This window comes from Euprymna scolopes, chromosome 46 (genome assembly GCF_053919585.1).
Source record: "Euprymna scolopes isolate OS-2025 chromosome 46, ASM5391958v1, whole genome shotgun sequence".
NCBI lineage: Eukaryota > Metazoa > Mollusca > Cephalopoda > Sepiida > Sepiolidae > Euprymna > Euprymna scolopes.
Window position 1 is genome coordinate 172,040,793 of NC_136527.1, and position 19,442 is coordinate 172,060,234.

General features: G+C 30.0%; 1 protein-coding gene across 1 annotated transcript in view; it reads left to right on the top strand.

Annotated features, from left to right (window-relative positions):
- LOC145270274 (uncharacterized) overlaps positions 1-13,075 on the top strand; it is a 43,388-nt gene extending 30,313 nt beyond the window's left edge. The window contains exon 5 of the mRNA XM_080125918.1: positions 12,021-13,075. Coding sequence (XP_079982044.1) covers positions 12,021-13,034 — 1,014 coding nt within the window. The 3' untranslated portion in view covers positions 13,035-13,075. The remainder of the gene's footprint in view (positions 1-12,020) is intronic.
- Positions 13,076-19,442: the final 6,367 nt, after the last annotated feature.

Here is a 19,442-nt window from a genome sequence, read left to right on the forward strand (position 1 = left end):
TATTTTAATAATTTTAATAAATGGTTTTGTGTTTTCTCTTTACAAAATCCTAAATATTAGTCAAACCATACTTAGCAACACCAAAACTACGGATCCAATGTGTTGCTGGTTATCCCCTACTGAGAAACAAAAGAAAACCACTTGAATAATCCCAATAGCAATAGGTACTTGCAAACTATAACAGATTTCAACATTCAAAGCATGCCTTTGAATTGCCGTGATAATGATAATATGAGACATAGTTGTTATGAGTATATAAATGAGAAACATATACTACACTTTTATTATTGCGATGCATAAACATTTCATGAAAACGTGTCCAAATTTCGACGGTCAAATAAACGCATTTCAAAACAACCAGAATAAATACACTTTTTTTTACACACACGTTTATTAAACATGAAAAAAGATAAACCTATTAAAACAATAAACATAAACAAATGGCGGTAAATCACTCCACTCTCGAAAATTCCTTTAAAATGAACATTTTTATAGTTGTTTTTTTTTGGGGGGGGGACTGAAAAGAAAACAACCGTGCAAAATTACAGCAAACGAGTAGTTTCCAAAATATGAAGAAATCTTAGTTTTAAAAAAAGTGGAGGATCACTTTTCTATAATAATTTAAGGTAAACAGACATACAATTATTGAACTTATATAGATTTTTAACAGATGCTTCTGCAGTTTAATTAACTGTTTTAACGTAAGTAACGCACCAACATGAACCGGTTCCCACAATCCCCCTACTTCCACCGCCTCCTACTATATATTAACAGAATTTTTGTGAAATATTAAACAGTTCTTCTGCTTGGTTCATGTTGGCGCGTTACTTACGGAAGCTGTTCATCTGATCGGTTCATGTTGGCGCGTTACTTACGGAAGCTGTTTGTCTGCTCGGTTCATGTTAGTGCGTTACTTACGAAAGCTGTTCGTCTGCTTGGTTCATGTTGACGTGTTACTTACTGAAGCTGTTCGGCTGCTCAGTTCATGTTAGCACATTACTTACGGAAGCTGTTCGTCTGGTCGGTTCATGTTATCACGTTACTTATGGAAGCTGTTCGTCTGCTCGGTTCATGTTGGCATGTTACTTACGAAAGCTGTTAGTCTGCTCGGTTCATGTTGGCGTGTTACTTACGGAAGCTGTTCGTCTGCGCGGTTCATGTTGGCGTGTTACTTATGGAAGCTGTTCGTCTGATCGGTTCATGTTGGCGTGTTACTTATGGAAGGTGTTTGTCTGCTCGGTTAATGTTGGTGCGTTACTTACGGAAATACGGTTACTTAAACTGCAGAAGTGCCTGTTAAAAACTATACATCTTCTAAAACAAAAAAAAACAACGAGAAAACATAAATCAGCAGCCTCTTCCCTCCTCACCTCCCAAAAAATGGTGGCCATAAAGTGAGTGCATTTCTTCATCTTGAGATTTTAAATGTTAGTGGTAATTTTAAATGATTTCCCGAGGGTAGAAAGAAAGTCCTCTACTGGAAAAAAATCGTAGCCACCAAATGGGGGCTCATTTTTACGTTAAATTATTATAGAAAATTGATTCCCCACTTGTTTTAAACTAACTTTTCTTCATATCTTGGAAACAACAAGTTTGCCGTAATTTAAAACGTTATTTTCCTTTTTAGCGCCCCCGAAACCCTATAAAACTGATAATTATAAAGGAATTTTAGCGGGTGGAATGATTCTTTTATTTTAGCTTTTATTAGTTTTTGCTGCCCCAAAGAATTGAGCCATTTTTTTGTAGATGAACAGATCGGGAGCGCCTTCTCACATGAAAAAAAAGAAGAAAACACAAAAAGCAATAACCTGGAAAATCAAACTGGAATTACTTAGTGTTGGCGCCTCACTTTCCTTTTGAGTTGTTTATGTGAAATATTCAGTTTGGAGATGTTTTATGTGAGGATTATTGGAATTATTTATACGACTGTTCTCATCTTGGATGTTGAATGTGGTTCAAATATTTTAAAAAATCTTTAAAAAATAAATCCTGGCTGACGTACACGAATGCTACCCTGGCCTACTACCGATACGCTAGCAGTATCAGAATTTTGGGGAAATTTTCAGGCGAGTCGCCATTTTTAATATACACCTATATTTCTATCAGATTTTAATAATAGTAAAACGTAATTTAAACCCATAAATTTTATTTCAATAAAACGAGCAAAGACCAAATTTTAATATCATAAAAGCTTTAATAGAGAAATAAACAATTTTATTTATTTTTCCTTCGATTTCTTCACTTAACATTACACGGAATGTCGAACAAAACACTAGTTGAATCTTACGATATATTTTTAAAATGGCCAAATATATAACTTACCTGGTTAATGAGTAAGATATGCTTTCTTTTAATCTTCCTGTATGAGAATTTATTCATATTTATGTATTATAATCCATGTATTTTTTAAATGGAAGGATTTTTCCAACACACATCGCGACCACGCGTGGCTTTCAAGCAACTTGTAACGACACCGGAAGTGAAAAATTATCTCTTACTTATGTACGGAGGCCTATAAGTGTAAAAAAAAACACTAATTCAGAAACCTTAATAATCTCGATATTGGATTATATTCCTTCAAATTTTCCACTTTTAAAGGTTTTCGGAGGCGCTGAAAACGGAAATAACCATTTATATATACGGCAAACGAAACTAGTAGTTTCCAAGATAAAAATTTTACAAATGGTCACAAAGTGGGTGGTCACTTTTCTATAATGATTTGACGTCAAATGGGCACCCACTTTATGGCCACATTGCAATGAACAGATTTGGCCGTAATTTTAAAGGAATTTTCGAGGGTGGCTTCATATTGGCCCTATAGGAATAAAGGGTGGAATTCTTCATATTTACCCTATATGATTAAACAAATATTTAATGTAATAATAACAATAATAACAAACCAAAACACGTCTTCTTTATAATATAAGTTTGTCTAACATATTATATTCGGTTTATTGGAAAGAACATAAAATTTCACATTGACCCTGAAAATATCGTAAAAATAGAATCAATAGAAAAATTTTGATAGATTTTTAAAGTTTAAAAATTGAAAAATATTGAGTTCGGAAAATTCATTACTGCTTTTTTTTTTTTTAAATATATATATATATTTCTATTACTTTTAAAACAACTGTAATAGTTTATTTTGGAAGTATAATCCATAAAGAAAATAAATAACCCACTTTTAACAGAGAAATTACGAGATTTTTATATTGTATTCGCAGTTTCGTGTTAGGGGTGTCAAAAATTCCTACAAAAATTCTGATACTCACATAGATTCAAAAAAGTTGTCAAAAAAACAAATATATAAACACAAAGGCAAGATAAGTTACTTTTCTACCTAACTGGATATATTTTTTGTAGTCAGTTACGTTTTTGCCTGACTTAAGGGAGATAACTTGTCCTTTTTTTATTTTTGTGCCTTTACGCTATCGTAAATAAAAAACTGGGAGTTTTCATTTTTTTCATTAACACGAATTACGATATGACGCAGATATGCAATGTTATTATTTTTTTTTTAATATCTTAAAGAAATACCTGATTTTTTTTTATTATACTATAAATCTGCATTATCCGATTTCGTCTTTTTTTTATATCGAAAAAAAGGAAACCAGGAATTAAATATAAAAATATAAACTGATCGACCATTAATTACTGGAACATTCTAAACAAAAATTAAGCTTCCACGTAAAAAAAAAAAAAAAAAAATACGTGGTTATCGAAAAAAGAAGGATTCAAATTTTGGACTTTACCGGTAAATTTACAGATAAGTGATATTTTTTGTTGTTTTAAATTTGAGTATTTTATTTATTCATGTTTTATCTTCAATTTGTGATATATAAAACGTGCCGAACAAAATTAATTATTAAAATTCTCATAGACATTCCAAAATGGGGGGGTGAATTTATAAAACAACGTTTGTCTAAAATATTACATTTAGTTTATCGGAAAGAGCATAAAATTTTACATTCACCCTGAAAAAAACGTAACAATTGAACGAATAGGAAAATTTTGATAGATTTTTAAAGTTTAAAAATTGGAAAATATTCATCTCATAAAAATCAATTGATTTCACTACGTAACAAAATGGCTTCCCAGAGCGCACGCACGCACTTTGTAAACAATGGTTTTTAAACAATGAAAAATAATATTTCTATTATTTTTTAAACAACTTAAATAGTTTATTTTGGAAGCATATTCTATAAAGAAAATAAATAACCCACTTTAGAAAGAGAAATTACGACTTTTCTATATTTTAATCGCAGTTTTCTGTTAGGGGTGTCAAAAATTCCCCCAAAATTCTGATACTGCTACCGATACGCGTTAGACTGATGAGATGATAGCTTAAAGAGCTCTCGAAAGAGCGTTGAGGGATCCGTTATTGTTTATACGAGGAAAGAATTTTTTTGCGTTTGTGACCTAGTTTATTTATTCATTTGCTTATTTTGGCTTGAACTTTGCGCATTATTTTGTTATTATAATTTGCACTTTTTTTGTACTTTATATATATATATATATATATATATATATATATATATATATATATATATATATATATATATATATACCGGAGTTTTTGTTAGAAGTAATTATTAACAGGAACATTGGTGAAAGTCAAAATTAGCACTTGTGGAGATAAACAAAAATAAACAAAAAACTTTAGCGTGTGTGTACTTCTCATGGAATGTCGTAGGTCGAAACACAGTGAAATGTTGTTATTGCTAGTGCACTTATTGATCCGCGCTATTTTTAAATAGTACTTTCAAGTTTTATTAAAGTTATACGATACCTGTTCTTATTAAATTATTAGGTTAAAGTACCCGCGCATTTTTAAATAGTATTTTCAATTTTAATTAAAGTTTTACGATACCTGTTTTGGTAAATTGTTAGGTGAAAGTACAGATTAGGTACACAAGACTCTCCCGCCACATGTTAAGAATGGCTTTCTAAATAATGTCATTATTTCAGCATGGCATGAGTACCTTTTATTTTCTTGAATAAAAAAAAACTACTCGATGAGAACAATACTTTTTTTTTTGTTTGTTTTAGACTTATAACTGTCAGCATTTTTCACTTTTGGTGCCGGAGGCGGGGTATGGGCACAAGTTCCAAATATTTAAAAATAATTAGAAGCACTTCAAACATTGGGGGAGGCCATTAAAAAATAACGGTAATATAAGTGCCTAAGCACCAAATTTTTTTGTTTTGCTTTGCTTCGCTTTGCTTTCATTTTGTTAGTATGTTAAATCCGACCCCCTAAAAAATAAAAATAAAAATAACAAAAAAAAACAATAAGAAGAACAGAATCCGTAAAGTTCAAGCGAACTTGAAATTTTTATTTTATATTTTTACATAAAAAATGACGCACGTATAGTAAAACTTTTATTAAACTTTAAAATAAAAATTAAAAATAGCGCGGATTCCATTTTGACTTTCACCAATTTTCCTGTTAATAATGACAGAAATTTCTGCAAAAAACGGATAAAATCATAATAAGAAAATAATGCACAAAGTTCAAGCAAAAAAAAAACAAAAAACAAAAAAAAAAAAACAACTAGGTTACACACGGAACGAAATCTTTCCTTGTAAAAATAATAACGGACTCCTCAGTAATTCGCTAGTGGGTAAAAGCAAGACCGTCTTAAAAGACAAGATGGCCGGTGAGCAAAAATAATTTAATCTGCTGACGTCATCACGGATAGTCCATACCGGTGACACCGGTAGTCACCGGTAGGCATTCGTAACGTCTTGAAGTCAGTGTAATATTTCTTTTTTTATTAAAATGCCTTCACGGTGCATCGTTCCAACTTGCTGAGGAAATTATCGTAAAGGACCAAAAAGTGACAGTATTTTCATTTCCGAAAGATAAAGAATTATAATGCAGTAAAAAAAAAAAAAAAAAGATTTTACACCATCTCCATTCAGCAAAGTAAGTTTTAACGTGCTCCCCCTGTATTTAACACGATGTAACTATAATTTAATTCAATATTATCATCCTAAATGTTCTACCATTCAAAAGAAGAAGCTTCAAATAAATTGCTAATATTAAAAAAAAATTTTTTACAGCATACAAAACTAATGAAAATGCGAGACAACATCGACTCTTTAAAACACGATTTTTTTAAGCTGTTGACACACGTTTAAAAATCTAACAAAAATTAATTTTCCTGAAATTTTTCAATATTTAAAAATAAATTATGCCGGCTGATAAAATTTTTAAACTTTTTTTTAAAGCTAGAAAGATAAAATTTAAAAATACTTATTTTATATATATATATATATATATATATATATATATATATATATATATATATATATATATATATAAAACTAAACTAAAAAAAAAAACGCGCGTTCACTCGTGGTCGGGACCAGATCAAAGTGTAGTATCTGTTCTCCAGATGCTGCATTCTATTTCTTGTTCTCTTTCGGTGGAGGAGAAATCCTTCACGACTGAGACAATTTTTATTTTTGTACCTTTTCTCCACGTTAAAAAACGACCCTGGTGTCTAACTCTGTCCCGTGGGGAGGCATAGTAAATAAGTACAATTCATTTCATTAACGTAATTGGGTTTGTATTACTGTACAGTACACATAGATTCGAAAAAGTTGTCAAAAACAAATATATAACAAATAAATGTTATCAAAGGCAAGATAAGTTACTTTTCTACCAAATATTTTTCGTGTTTTTATTCAATGTAACATGTTTATTTAGCTCGAAAAACATAGTGTTTACCGATGTATTCGAAAATTCAAGATGGCGTCTGATTCTCTCTTTAACACGGTAAGTTTGGGATAAGGTGTTATAAATAAAAAACTATACAACATACTATTAAAAACCCGCCGAATATATGTCAACCTATGTCACGGTAACATATATTGAGCGAGTTTTTAACAGTATTTTATCCGGTTTGTATTTATAACACCTTTTCCCAAACTTACCGTGTTAAAGAGAGAATCAGACGCCATCTGGAATTTTCGAATACATCGGTAAACAGTGTATGTTTTTCGAGCTGAATAAACATGTTACATTGAATAAAAACACGAAAAATATATCCAGTTTGGTAGAAAAGTAACTTATCTTGCCTTTGATAACATTTATTTGTTATATATTTGTTTTTTGACAACTTTTTCGAATCTATGTGTACAGTAATACAAACCCACGTATTTTAGCAAACTGAAAATATGGATATAAAAAAATGATTTTGCATGTTATTTTTGTTATGTGGTGAAATAATCTTAAATAAGAAACATGATTTTTTCTTTAGGTTAATTTTTTTACTGTGCAATATTTCATGAATTTATTAAAAATATTGTTTTTGATTTTGAAAAAAATATTGTGGTTCATTTTGATTTAAAAATATTCATTTTGATTAAAAAATATTCATTTTGATTTAAAATAAAAATTCATTTTGCTTTAAAAAAAAGTTTAATTTTAATATTTGTTTATTGTCTTAACTCATATCAAATGTTTTGCTTGTGTTCTGCTTCAAATATTCATAATCTTACATGCATAATTTTCATTTAATTATATTAAATAAACTTCAAGTTTATTTCAAATCAAATCGTGTTCCTTCACTTTTTTAAAATGTAATTTATAAGTAATTAAAGAACGCATTCTAATCTTTAAAATCTATAATACAACGAAATATTCAATTGCTTATAATATACTTAAACAAATAACTTGTGTTTTTTTTAAAATTATTTTTTTATTATTAATATTAGATGAGTTTCAGTATAAATCGTGTTCTTTCTTTATTTCTTTATTTTAATCCAATTTTGAAGTTTTGTAACGCTGTCTGTAAAAATTACTGTTCATTATTGACAGTCTAAGAGTTCCACATATCTTGCTTGTTGGGACCTCGGCGATAACGTCATTTTTTCAGCTGGCCGGCCATCTTTATAACGAAGGCCACGGTAAAAGTCTAAATCTGATGTTTATATATACATGTATTTTGTATATTTTAATGAAAGAACGACACAAAAAAAATAAGTTTACTAAAGAAATAAAAAATAAAATCGAAAAAATAAATTTAACAAATAAATCACAACAAGCATGAAGTATTGACAAGTTTTAATCAAAACTTGTCAATACTTTTAATTTAAACTTGTTATGAAAACATTTTTTAGCAAACATTTCGAACAATTAATTAATTAACAGACATTTTTACACGAGGAACGAAATAATGATGACACCGTGTTATTACGATGACCTTAAGTTCTTTGTTCTTTAGCAATTGATTTGTTTCTTTTAATAATTTCACGTTTAAATCGTTTTTTTTTAATCTTTTAATTTTGATTCGTTTATATTTTCATATATTTTATTTCTTAATGAATTCAACACATAAACAAAAAGTTGTACAAATTTACTAAAGAAATCTTAACAAACAAAACAGATTTTCTGTTTTTAACACAAAGGGAAAAAAACGAATTTACCTCACTTTTTTGTTTTCGTATTGAGTTTCAAGAACGATACGTAAGTTATTTTCTCATTTTATTTTATTTATTTTTGTTTACAATTTCCAAAAAATGCATCCAATAACTTTTTAAATAATGTTAAACATTAAAATAAGTTTATTTTGTATTGCAATCCAATAAAACTATGGATTCTGCTTTTAACAAACGTGAATAAAAAAAAGTATAAATCTCCAATCAATAAAAATCTCCGACAATAAGATTTTTTCAAATCGGAAATTCGTTTTTTTTTAGTAAAATTTATGTGATTTCTTAGAAAATAATGTTTATCATAAACAGGATAATTTAATTCAAATATGGTTGAAGTGTTAGACAACTTAGCACAAAAACTGCTTTTGCGGTTTTTAATTGTTTTAATATTTTAAAAAATATTGAATACACTTATTTAGTATTATTATTAATATTTTATCCAATATTTTAGATTTAAGGATGTGATCATATTCTTCTATAAAGTTTACATAAAATGATCACCCATTTACTGGCCATCATTTCAAAATTCTAACTTTACTTTTATTGACTAATAAGTTTCAAAAACCTTAAAAATATCCGCAAAGAAAATTTTAAAAATATAATTATTATTTAAGATTTTAAAGTAAGGTATCACTTTGCTATATAAATTCATTGTAAAATGATCACCCATTTAAAGACCAGTTAACGGTCAACACGACATGGAATTGTTCGATGATTCAAATTTTTGTGGCAGAGGAGAATTGACTTTTGCTTTCTTTAAGTTTTTTTTTTATTCTGTATTTTCAGGTAACAATTTATAAAACAAAACGAGCCATAAAATATCATTCTATATTTTCACGTAACAATTAACAATTACACAGTGTATTATTATTATGTGAAGGGAATATAATCTTGATAGAACGAATGTTAGTGGAAACAAAAACCGGGTTGTCGAAAAGGAATCAAAAAATCATAATTATCTGGTATCCGTCCATCACTCTAGCTCACCCGGTTTTAAGGGCAAGTCGATTTACTAGGTGAATTGTTATACACTCTTTGTGTTAAGTTATCCATAATATTTAACTGATGATATTATGACGTCATATCACCCCAGCATGCATGTGATAAACCACATGTAAAATTGTTAGCAGCTGATCAGAATTGTCTCAATAAAATACCCGTGTACATGATTTATAAACATTAGTTGTGATAACTTTCAAACTGATGTGCATAATCGTCTGTAATCTAGTTGTCCGCTCGAGAAATGGGTTTACAAGTAAAAGTTTAATCATGTTATAAACACTTTTTTAGTCGGTATTGATTCTTTACCTCTTTAAGATCACATATACATATAGCAGGTGTCATCCGTGAGGAGACTTGTTAATTTACTGTTCTTCATCATTTTGCTATTCATGTACCTCGTTATAATACATTATCATATTTTAGTTCATGTAGCTCGTTATAATACATTATCATATTTTAGTTCATGTACCTCGTTATAATATATAATCGCATTTTAGTTCATGTACCTCGTTATAATACATTATCATATTTTAATTCATGTACCTCGTCTGTAATCTAGTTGTCCGCTCAGAAAATGGGTTTACAAGTAAAACGGTAATCATGTAATAAACACTTTTTTAGTCGGTATTGATTCTTTACCTCTTTAAGATCACATATACATATAGCAGGTGTCATCCGTGAGGAGACTTGTTAATTTACTGTTCTTCATCATTTAACTATTCATGTACCTCGTTATAATACATTATCATATTTTAGTTCATGTACCTCGTTATAATACATTATCATATTTTAGTTCATGTAGCTCGTTATAATACGTTATAATATTTTAGTTCATGTACCTCGTTATAATACATCATCATATTTTAGTTCATGTACCTCGTTATAATACATTATCATATTTTAGTTCATGTAGCTCGTTATAATACGTTATAATATTTTAGTTCATGTACCTCGTTATAATACATTATCATATTCTAGTGCCTTCTTTCTTTTTTACTTGTTGAATCTATTGCTATTGTTTTCTTAACTATTACCTTACTAATGTAAATAGGTATCAGCTGCTGTTGCGTATTACAATCTGGATGTAAGGGGCAAGTTGTCACTTTACTGCTTTCATCAGTTCGCTGTTCATGTATTTTTTCATGGATTTTTAAAAATTTACTCTCATTGTAACATTCATATATACATGTTAGTGTTTTATTACCACAATGGAAATCATATAAAAACTCAAGATAGAATTTCAACACGATTATATTATAAGCAACACCTGTATTGACTGGTTCAGTGTAATGTTTGGAAAAAGTTATTTTTAACGTGACTCCTATGATGTTTTGGATGAAATTAATCTAAGTTTGTGAGTTCAATCCAATAATATTGACAACAATAAGCAGAATACAAATACGTGAATGCAAATACTAAAATACAGAATTTTATTGTTTTGCAGATGTTCCTGATTGAACCCTATTCATCAATTTTTATGGAGTATCATTTTTCTTAACATGATTGAACACTACTATTGAATTTTAATGAAATATCCTTTTCATTAAACATGATTGAACCCTATCATTGGATTTTAATGAAATATGATTTTCTTTAAACATGATTGAACGCTATCATTGGATTTTAATGAAATATGAATTTCTTTAAATATTATGCTATAAATATTTACTACCTTATATAGAAGATAACAGCGATATATGTGGAAAGATTTCTATACTGGACTTTATTATTTATTAATTACTGGACAATATTATTTATGAATTTTATGCAATAATTGTGAAAACATAACACGTCTTGGAAGTAATATTATTTTTTTGTGAATTGTGTGCTTGCTTTTACAATAATAAAAACTAGAATAAAATTGAGATGAGAAATTGAACTGGAGAAAAACCATATTTTTATTAAGTGGTTATTTTATTATAAAAATCACATTTAGTGACACATATGTGAACTCATTTGGAAAAAGCACATTTTGTGAAATCTGATAATATTCTTTTTTTGTAAAATATGGTTTGGCAAAACACATGCACATTAAAGGAAAACAATTGCACTTTCTATACTGGACTTTATTATTTATTAATTACTGGACAATATTATTTACGAATTTTATGCAATAGTTGTAAAAACATAACACGTCTAGAAGGTAATATTAATGTTTGTGAATTATGTGTTTGATTTTACAATAAATCCAGATGATAAAAACTAGAATTAAATTGAGATGAGAAATTGAGCTGGAGAAAAACCATGTTTTTATTAACTGGTTGTTTTATTATAAAAATCACATTTAGTGACACATATGAGAACTCATTTGGAAAAATCACATTTTGTGAAATGTGGGAATATTCTTTTTCTGTAAAATATGGTTTACTAAGACATATAAGAATTGCACTTATACAGAAAAATATTTGGAATATATTAGATAGTAAGTAAATGTTTTGCATCTTTTAGGATACTTCTCCGCTTAGCAAACTAGTAAGGAAATTGGATTAAAAGAGAAAGGCAAGGTTCAAGTAAAATGTATAAACATTCTTGTTCTGAAAAATCATTGTTAGTAAAACATGAGTACTAACACTAAGGTAAAACAACATTGTTGTGAACTTTGTGGATATTCTTCTTCTAAGAAATCAAATTTAGTGACGCATAGAAGAACCCACACTGGGGAAAAGCCATATTCCTGTGAAGTTTGTGGGTATTCTTGTCTTACAAAATCAAATTTAGTGACACATACAAGAACCCACGCTAGGGAAAAGCCATATTCCTGTGAAGTTTGTGGATATTCTTTTTCTGTAAAATCATCGTTAAGGGCACATAGGAGAACCCACACTGGGGAAAAACCATATTCTTGCGAAATATGTGGATATTCTTGTTCTGTAAAATCATCGTTAATACAACATACGAGAACCCACACTGGGGAAAAACCATATTCTTGCGAAGTTTGTGGATATTCATTTTCTCGAAAATCATTTTTAGTGATACATACGAGAATCCACACTGGGGAAAAACCATATTCATGTGAAGTTTGTGCATATTCTTGTTCTGTAAAATCATCATTAGTGAAACATACAAGAACCCACACCGGGGAAAAACCATATTCTTGCGAAGTTTGTGGATATTCTTTTTCTCAAAAATCATCTTTAGTGATACATACGAGAATCCACACAGGGGAAAAACCATATTCTTGCGATGTTTGTGGATATTCATGTTCTGTAAAATCAACGTTAGTGAAACATAAAAGAACCCACACTGGGGAGAAGCCATATTCTTGTGAAGTTTGCGGACATTCTTTTTCTCATAAATCACATTTAGTGACACATATGATAACTCACACTGGAGAAAAGCCGCATTCATGTAAAATTTGTGGATATTGTTTTACTCGAAAATCACATTTAATGACACATATGAGAACACACACAAGCGAAAAGCCACATTCTTGTGAAGTGTGTGGATATTCTTTTTCTCAAAAATCACAGTTACTGAAACATATGAGAACTCACACAGGGGAAAAGCCACATTCTTGCAAAATATGTAAGTATTCTTTTTCTTTAAAATCGAATTTACTGAGACATATGAAAAAGATACACAATTAGAAAATGCCAAGTTCAAGAATTCTCATTTATTCATGTGAGAAGTTCAAATAAAACAGTATTAAATCGATGAAACTATCTTTGAAAGATATTTTATAATAGAACTACATTGGAGAATATCATACAATATAAAGAAGTTACGAATTTTTTAAAAACGGTATTGTTTCTGGAAAATATAAATATATTATTGATTGCTATGAACAAAGAAAAATCTTTTAAAAATACACAAGACACACAATTCATAAAAGACCAAACTGTTGTTAACAACAAATGAAGTTATAAAGAGAACAACTGATTTCTTATGATTTATTCAAAATAAAGACGAAAATCGATATTCTTGCACACTGTATCAATATTTGTTTGCTAGTTAATAACCTGATGCGAAAATAACAAATAATAGACAAAGTTACAGATATATTCGAACAATTGCCTCTAAATGAATCAATGCTTAGTTTCTGCTGATATTTTTGCAAAGAATTCAAGTGTATTTATATATTATAGATAATTTACGTTTTCACATACAACAACTACTGAAAATATCTAACTCATGCAGACCGCCATCAAAACTGACCCGAATTTACCCGGTAGCTTTCATGATGCAAATGCATCATCATCAACAACAACAGCTACGCAAAAACAAATTACATATTTATTACATACCGAGCAACACGCGCCCACACCAGTTTTGCGCTGTCTTCACGTTAAACCAGATCACACAATCATAAAACCGCACTAGGCAGACAATAAACAGATAATGTTGACAGACGTATGACTGTTACAAAAAGACGTCATAGTTCAGCAACCTAACAGAAACCCGAAACGAACTATTAAGGAAATATTGTTCTATTTCATTGATCCACATGCCTTACATAATGCCACAGAGGAACAGCTGCTAGGATACATCAAATCTGTTGCAGGAAAGTCGGTCCATCTTAACATGTACCGACAACAATTTTCGTCATGAAGCAAGGTGATAGGGAAGCTATAACATCTTTCATTTCCCGAGTGACATTTGAAGCTATACTCTGTGCTTTCGAAAGACAATGTGGTTAAAACAACCAACGATGTACAACCTATGAGGATAAAAAATTCCAGATTATTGCCTGCTTACAAGATATTTCCCACCAAAGCAAAAGCTAAGTGACCTAACCAAACGCTTGTTGACTCTAGAGTTTACTGCCAGTGTATCGAATCACGTGACAACGACAACCAACATGTTGCCTTCTTCATTCGTTTTGAAGTTCTTTATATAAAATTTAATTAAAAAAAAGGCTTTTAGATTTTTATATAGAATATTTTACTTTTACTACGGGGATCGCAATACAACTATCAGGACGGATACTGAGAACCTTCAGGAGTAGGACAATTAAGTGCATGCTAACACTATGGAAATCCCGTGTCCTCTTAGGGCTGGAATGCTGATGTCAGCTGTGGTCTTTACAAAAAGCAAGAGAAATCTGCAAAATAGAAGATCCCCAGAGAATATTTACTAGCAAAATATGTGGAGTAGACTAAACGAATTGCTGGGAGAGGTTGACGGAGTTGCAACTGTATTCATTATAATGCCGAAGAGAAGATATATTATCAGTTGAATATGAAAATGTTGGAAGATAGGGTCGCAAAGATAACACTAGTGGAAAGAACCCATTAGTGGCGAGGAAGACTTTGCTATATAAAAACCACACCTGGGACTACACAGAAGATCGAGTCCCTCATCCACCACAGCTTCACCTACAGTGGCACAAGAACATTTAACTATTCTAGAAGCAATAAGAAATATAAGGAGAGTGTTCCCGACACTTTCTAAAAACAACTGGAAAAGATACCTGATCAGCTACCAGCATCAGGCTAGCCTAGTTCCAGCCTCAATCGTCTCGTGGACTGGACCTCTGTATGAAGTGGACAGGATCGAGTGGAGCTCCATCTCAGTTGTGTTAATAACTGATGGAATATCACAAACCCAAATAATTTTGAATTTGATTTATTTCGAAAACGTAAATCCGGAAAAAATAACAAAAAGAAAATTAAATGAAATAATTCAAAAATTGTTTAAAACTAATAATATCATAAATAGTATTATGAGAAACTTATCCGATATTAAAAGCTTTCTACTTACTTTATAGACGAGACTATAATTATAACTTAATTCACTAAACCTAATTCACAAAAACAAATTTAAAAATTATCAAAGGCCAATGTCTAATGCTAACTGGTTTTGGTTAAGTGATTTTTGTTAAGGATTAAAATTAAAAATCTTATTTTTTTACTCGTGTGAAAACGAATTAGCAAGGAATTAATATATATAAGTAAATAATTCAAAAGTAATCACACATGTAATAATATAATAACAATAACAATAATAATATATTCATAATAGATATTAATATAAATATTTATAATACTTAAAGTGAAAATGAGAATAATGTCAATTTCAAATGTTGAAAATAATAATAATAATGGTGATCAAGAATAATAGTAATAATTATAGACAAAAATAACAACCACCATCATATTGAAATAATAATGACAATAATAATTAATAGTAATAGCAAGAACGACAACCTTATATCAATAAATAATAATCGCCTATATATATATATATATATATATATATATATATATATATATATATATATAAACACCTATATATATAATCATAAGATGAAGCATTGATGAGAAGTTCGTCTATGTTGTCTTCCTCGTGTGTTTTGAATGACTCTACATAAAACGTAATTATGAAAATTGAGGTTGTCTTTTTTTCAATACAACAATCTGTAACTTGAATTTATGAAAACAAAAATAAATTTGAGTTTGTCTTTTTTGAAAACTTCAATACAAAAAAAAACAATAAAACGAAATTGAACGGGACAATTTTATTTTAACATATTAAAATTGCATTAATAAAAAGATACATTGAGTTTGATTTTTTTTTCAAAAACGTCAAGATTTATAACTTTATTTTCTTTCATGTTTAACGCTGGTAATTTGTGCGTTACACATGGTAGGGTGAGAAAATAACGAGAGAGTGAATTTTATTAACTATGCACACGACTGAATTCATAAAAGATTATAAAAATTATAAAGTTGACAAAAAGCAATATTTTTGTATTCTGTCACAAATTCTGCAATAATTGTTTAGCTTGGAATTGTCATCCCATCATCCATTACATAATATTGTCATCCCATCATCTCCAGTACACAATATTTTTACAAGTTCTGTAAAGTACGTTGAACATATTCAACAGCAAAAAATATTGTTTTGTAAAGACATTCCAATCATGCAAAACGATGTTTTTTTTTCATTAAAAAAGTTTACTAGTTTTTGAATACGTTTTAGTAAACTTTATTCACAAGAACAAGAGAAATTTAAAAAATAATGCCTGCATGTGTCATAAAAATTGTATAGTCATAATTGATGGTGTGTGATCACATGTAATTGTAAGGTTATCATTTGATCTGAACTGTACTGTCTCTGGTGTAGCTAGTCCTGAGAGATTCAAACCCTCGATAAGGTGAGCCGTCTGCTAATTGCTGTAATACCCACAGGACCTGATTACATTAGATACATCCACTAGTATATATAAGGCGGGTATATCTGTGTGTGTGTTTAGTTGTGTAAGAGGATGGACACACTGACCAGACAAGAAGAACAAAATTAAATCATTGTTTTGTTTAAAGATATTTCAAAACAAAATGAGAAATGTTTCTTTTTTAGATTTCAATTGATGTAGAATTTGTCTCTGGAAGCTTGAGTCAGGTTAAAGGTTTCTTGATCAATTATATTTTAGTGAGAGTCAAGGTAGTGTGAGTTAATTGGTTAATCAAAAGAGAAATCACATCCTTACTGGACCACATTGAAAAATAAGTAACTTTTCTGGTTAAATATATTTCCGAGCAAAATTTGAAATGCTGATTCGACTTGATTTCGATTAATGTGTGTCGAAGGTTGCATAATGTACTTGACGCATTGACCAACGGAAATGAGTTCAGTAATTGTGAGTTTTTGCAATCATCTTTCAGTGAGACCAACGGAAATTAGTTCACTAATTGTGACTTTTTTGCAATCACCTTTCAGGGAGACCAACGGAAATGAGTTCACTAATTGTGACTTTTTTGCAATTATCTTTCAGTGAGACCAACGGAAATGAGTTCACTAATTGTGACTTTTTTGCAATCATCTTTCAGTGAGACCAACGGAAATGAGTTCACTAATTGTGACTTTTTTGCAATTATCTTTTAGTGAGACCAACGGAAATTAGTTCACTAATTGTGACTTTTTTGCAATCACCTTTCAGGGAGACCAACGGAAATGAGTTCACTAATTGTGACTTTTTTGCAATTATCTTTCAGTGAGACCAACGGAAATTAGTTCACTAATTGTGACTTTTTTGCAATCATCTTTCAGTGATACCAACGGAAATGAGTTCACTAATTGTGACTTTTTTGCAATTATCTTTTAGTGAGACCAACGGAAATGAGTTCACTAATTGTGACTTTTTTGCAATCATCTTTCAGTGAGACCAACGGAAATAAGTTCACTAATTGTGACTTTTTAGCAATCATCTTTTAGTGAGACCAACGGAAATGAGTTCACTAATTGTGACTTTTTAGCAATCATCTTTTAGTGAGACCAACGGAAATAAGTTCACTAATTGTGACTTTTTTGCAATCATCTTTTAGTGAGACCAACGGAAATGAGTTCACTAATTGTGACTTTTTAGCAATCATCTTTCAGTGAGACCAACGGAAATAAGTTCACTAATTGTGACTTTTTAGCAATCATCTTTCAGTGAGACCAACGGAAATAAGTTCACTAATTGTGACTTTTTAGCAATCATCTTTTAGTGAGACCAACGGAAATGAGTTCATTGATTGTGACTTTTTTGCAATCATCTTTTAGTGAGACCAACGGAAATGAGTTCACTAATTGTGACTTTTTAGCAATCATCTTTTAGTGAGACCAACGGAAATGAGTTCACTAATTGTGACCTTTTAGCAATCATCTGTTAGTGAGACCAACGGAAATGAGTTCACTAATTGTGACTTTTTAGCAATCATCTTTTAGTGAGACCAACGGAAATTAGTTCACTAATTGTGACTTTTTAGCAATCATCTTTTAGTGAGACCAACGGAAATGAGTTCACTAATTGTGACTTTTTAGCAATCATCTTTCAGTGAGACCAACGGAAATAAGTTCACTAATTGTGACTTTTTAGCAATCATCTTTCAGTGAGACCAACGGAAATAAGTTCACTAATTGTGACTTTTTAGCAATCATCTTTTAGTGAGACCAACGGAAATGAGTTCATTGATTGTGACTTTTTTGCAATCATCTTTTAGTGAGACCAACGGAAATGAGTTCACTAATTGTGACTTTTTAGCAATCATCTTTTAGTGAGACCAACGGAAATGAGTTCACTAATTGTGACCTTTTAGCAATCATCTTTCAGTGAGAGTCAAGGTAGTAAATTGGGTAAATTTTTCAATCGATAAGGAAATCACATTCTTACCCGACCACACTCTCAGTTGCAAAGTTTTTTTTCGATGAAGCAGTTGATCAGTGAATTCGATGGATGTAAACAAAACAGACCCGCCAAAGATGTACAATTGAAGAATCTCCAATACATTCCAAGATGCAACTCCCTGATTTCCCAGACCTCCTCAACAAAGACATTTCTTTGACATATTGCAGATAACGTCAGAAGCTTGACCAATACAAAACCCCAAAATGAAAAAATGGAAAAAGTGAAAACACAATATAATGAACAAAAATAACGTAAGAAAGAAACAAAGTTAATAATGTGTTCAACTAATATGATTTTTTTCTGAATAAAAGAAGATCCAAAAATATTACAAGAGTTTAGTTTGCTTGTTTTCGATCCTTTGAATCAATTGTTTTATCCATTATTTCATGCAGCTTACCTCTGGCATTTTTGGAATTTTAAGTTGGGTTTGTTTCGTTCGATGTTTACTTTTTTGTTTGGTTTTGTTTTTAGTGTTACAACATATAAACCCTTATAGTAAATAAAACATTATGTCTTCAAATATTCATTGTATTTGTTTGTGTAGTTTGCGTTACAAAATATTAATCTTTTCGGGGTGTTGAAAGCATATTTTTCGAAAAAAAATGTTATATCGTCACATATTTATTATATTTGTGTTGATGTTTTACCAAATATTAATCTTTTCGGGGGTATTATGTGTTGAAGCATTATTTTATGAAACAATGTTATATCTTCACATATTTATTGTATTTGTGTTGTTTGTTTTGCAAAATGTTAACCTTTTTTGTAGATTATTACGTTTTAGACTTCTTATAATTAATTGTGATTTAGTAGAACAAGTATGAGCACATTTTTCACCAGAAAATGGTTTAGACTTTTTTTTTGTATTATACTTCAGTCGAAGTTC